This window comes from Eurosta solidaginis, chromosome 1 (assembly GCF_040869045.1).
Source record: "Eurosta solidaginis isolate ZX-2024a chromosome 1, ASM4086904v1, whole genome shotgun sequence".
In the NCBI taxonomy this organism is placed as follows: domain Eukaryota; kingdom Metazoa; phylum Arthropoda; class Insecta; order Diptera; family Tephritidae; genus Eurosta; species Eurosta solidaginis.
This window is the reverse complement of record NC_090319.1, coordinates 343278235-343282095: the sequence shown is the minus strand read 5'-3', so window position 1 is coordinate 343282095 and position 3861 is coordinate 343278235. Positions and strand designations below refer to the sequence as shown.

The 3861-nt window shown below is 37.1% G+C and overlaps 1 protein-coding gene across 4 annotated transcripts in view; it reads right to left on the bottom strand.

Annotated features, from left to right (window-relative positions):
• Positions 1–3861, bottom strand: part of mino (glycerol-3-phosphate acyltransferase mino) — a 67379-nt gene that overhangs the window by 5118 nt on the left and 58400 nt on the right. For all 4 annotated transcript variants that reach the window (XM_067762433.1, XM_067762434.1, XM_067762436.1 and 1 more), the window contains one exon: positions 84–426. In XM_067762433.1, the coding sequence (XP_067618534.1) occupies positions 84–426 (343 nt within the window). The remainder of the gene's footprint in view (positions 1–83; positions 427–3861) is intronic.

Genomic DNA, 3861 nt, shown 5'->3' with positions numbered 1-3861 from the left:
CTGAAAAAAAAAAAGTTGCTCATATAGTAGCTTTGCAGTGGCTCATATAATAGCTTTGCAAAATGTTAATGGGATTTATTTACCATAAGGACAAGCCCCACTTTTCACTTTACTTGTTATGTCGTTAATGACGAATTTGATAAATTCACTTTCGAGCATAGAATTTTTATAAAGAATACTAATGGATTGTGCAACTGAGAGGTATGTATGACAGAATGGGGACAATACTTCACATAATGCTTTTTGTTCAGCCAATGTTTCGCATGCCAAAAATATGTCTGCTTTTTCGTCGTAATGATTGTTGTATGGTTCGTCGTCCTGTCCAAATGTAGCATATTCAGAGTCATCTGTATCGTCGTCTAGGTAGGCAGCTATATTTCGAGCTAGCTTCCGGCTCTCTGCCATACTTTCAGGCTCTTCTTTAATCTGAAAATAAAAATAAAAAAATGTTATATGAAATGATATGGCTGGAAACAGTAAAAATGCTTAAGTTCCACCAAAAAATTTGACGGCACATTATCATGTTACGAAAAAAATTAAATAAAAACCATATTTAAAAAAATGGCTTTATTGTTTTAAAAATGTTAAGTACCCGTTACATGGCGACCAGAAGAGAGACCGGTTATACCTTGTAAGTGTTTTTATCATGGATTACACTGTGTAACACTCGTCGGCTGTGTATTGGAGCAAACCATGTTTTTTTTTTTTTGAAAGTCCTAAACCATTAGCAAACAAGTAAGAAAGGCTAAGTTCGGGTGTAACCGAACATTACATACTCAGCTAAAGCTTTGGAGACAAAATAAGGGAAAATCACCATGTAGGAAAATGAACCTAGGGTAACCCTGGAATGTGATTGTATGACATGGGTATCAAATGGAAGGTATTAAAGGGTATTTTAAAAGGGAGTGGGCCATAGTTCTAAAGGTAGACGCCTTTTCGAGATATCGCCATAAAGGTGGACCGGGGCTGACTCTAGAATGTGTTTGGACGATATGGGAATCAAATGAAAGGTGTTAATGAGTATTTTAATAGAGAGTGGCCCTCAGTTGTATATGTGAAGGCGTTTTCGAGATATTGACCAAAATGTAGACCAGGGTGACCCAGAACATCATTTGTGGGGTATCGCTAATTTATTTATACATATAAGTAATACCACGAACAGTATTCCTGCCATGATTTTTATTTATTTTTTTTAAAGTGAGTTCAGATAAGTACGTGAACTAAGTTTAGTAAAGATATATCGATTTTTGCTCAAGTTGTCGTGTTAACGGCCGAGCGGAAGTACAAACGACCGACTGTGTATAGAAACTGGGCGTGGCCGATTTCGCCCATTTTCACAGAAAACAGTTATCATTATAGAATCTATGCCCCTACCAAATTTCACAAGGATTGGTAAATTTTTGTTCGACTTATGGCATTGAAAGTCATCTAGACAAATTAAATGAAAAACGGTGGAGCCACGCCCATTTTGAAATTTTCTTTTATTTTTGTATTTTGTATTACTGGCTTTGAATGTTGACATAATTTACTTATATACTGTAAAAATATTAAATTTTTGTTAAAATTTCACTTAAAAAAATTTTTTTTAAAGAGTGGGCGTGCCCGTCATCCGATTTTGCTAGTTCGTATTTAAAACACATATAGTAATAGGAGTAACGTTCCTGCTAAATTTCATAATGATATCTTCAACGACTGCCAAATTACAGCTTGCAAAACTTTTCAATTACCTTCTTTTAAAAGTGGGCGTAGCCACGCCCATTGTCCAAAATTTTGCAAATTTTCTATTGTGCGTCATAAGATCAACCCACCTACCAAGTTTCATCGCTTTATCCGTCGTTGGTAATGAATTATCGCGTTTTTCGAAATTTGCGATATCGAGAAAGTGGGCGTGGTTATAGTCCGATTTCGTTCATTTTAAATAGCGATCTGAGATGAGTGCCCAGGAACTTACATACCAAATTTCATCAAGATACCTCAAAATTTACTCAAGTTATCGTGTTAACGGACGGACGGACGGACGGACATGGCTCAATTATTTTGATATATGGAAGTCTATATCTATCTCGATTCCTTTATATATGTACAACCAACCGTTATCCAATCAAACTTAATATACTCTGTGAGCTCTGCTCAACTGAGTATAAAAACAGGCGCTTTCGATGTCAGCTTCACACGGACTTTTTACTACCCAATTCACCAAGTTATTAAAACAAAACTCTAAAAAAACGTTAAATAATAAATTTATATGCTGACTTTGCATATTTAAAAAAAAAAATAATGAGCAATTAATTCAAATAAAATGACCCAAGGCGATCATGTTTTTAAATTGCCCTGAAGTTGTTAAAAAAGCAAATTAACCAAAAAATGTGCCGCATTTTAAAAAAATTGTATGTTGCTTTTGGCTGAAGGAATAAGCGAAATCAGTGATTCAAAATCCTTTAGTAAGTTCTAGGGACATAAACACTCATTTAAAATGATTCTTACCTCATACTTAAATTGAGGATATATGTAAGTATGAGAAGGGTTTGAAAAATCACTTAGTCTTATATTCAAACATCTGTTGTTTATTTGCGAAACTATACAATAGCGTCTGAAATGATAATTTTGATTTTCACACTTCGTCCTTCAAAGTTGGCGGCCCTATCCAAATCTAGTCCCTTGGAGTGAATCACATTGATTATAGCCTATCAGCCAAGTTTAAATATCACCTACACGTTACGGCTCCTTTTACAAATGTGAATACGTAGGCACATATGTACATTTACCAGATGAGGCTTTGTCCTTCGCAAGAACACTCAAAAGATTTCCCAAGAGAATCGAACTAATGACCGTGTGTGCTACTACCCTAAAGTAGTGAACAGTCGAACTAGTCTGAAAACTGAAGCTACGTATGTAGTTAACCACAATTAGCCCTTATATCATAAAACCGGAAAACAGCAGTTAACATCTTTCAACTTAAAATCGGTCGACTTTCATTCTAAAATATCGTTTTGCTTTACGGAAGACTATTGAAATCATTGTTGTGAAAACAAACGTCTGCAAACTTTGCTCTACATTTTAAATATTTTATCTAGGGTCCTTGTAAAATGTTAATTATGTAGATGCGCCGAGGATTATACGATTTTCACCCATGAGTTACGCAATGACATCCATTTAGACTGCTTATGATTTCGAGGGCGGTATCCTTGGCCGAATAAGTCAGTCCCCAACGTTTCAAGGTGTTTCTCTGGTGTAGCTCGGCAGCATAGCGCGACAAAACCATCCGTTAGAAAGCCTTCGGAGCTACACCTAGAGCTTCTAGGAAACTGACGTCGACGAAGGCATATGAGTTCGAAGTCGCAGTCCTATAGCTTCTGTGCTGGCATATGGTGTGAGGGTCAGGAGGCGTGGTAGTGACTGGTGCTCGGCATTGCTACTGTTCGCACATCGGGAATTGTAGCTCTTAATCATCGGCGATTGTAGCTCGAAAAAACTGGATGCGCCCTGTGCCACGAGAGTCATGAGTACTAATAGACAATTAATAGCAACCGTAAGTCGCCACAAATGATTTAAAAAATTGTGTTCGCGACGATTATTAGGAGTTAACCCTGGTGAAACTACGTTTTGCACGAGATATAACAGACAAAAGTGTGACCATTTTATTTATCTATTTCTTTCCAGCAGACGCAGCAGTACCAATTCCAAACACCGGGTTAGGTTCGAAGCCTCTCTGGAGTAAGTGAACGAGGGGCAGTCCCTCCGCAAGGAGCTACTCGTGAAATTTTTTGAACGATCTGCGAGATTTTGAGACAAAACCGCGGATCTTTCCGAAATGGCCAAAACGTTGATTTCCTTAAATACATACAAACAAAGCCTTTCCTA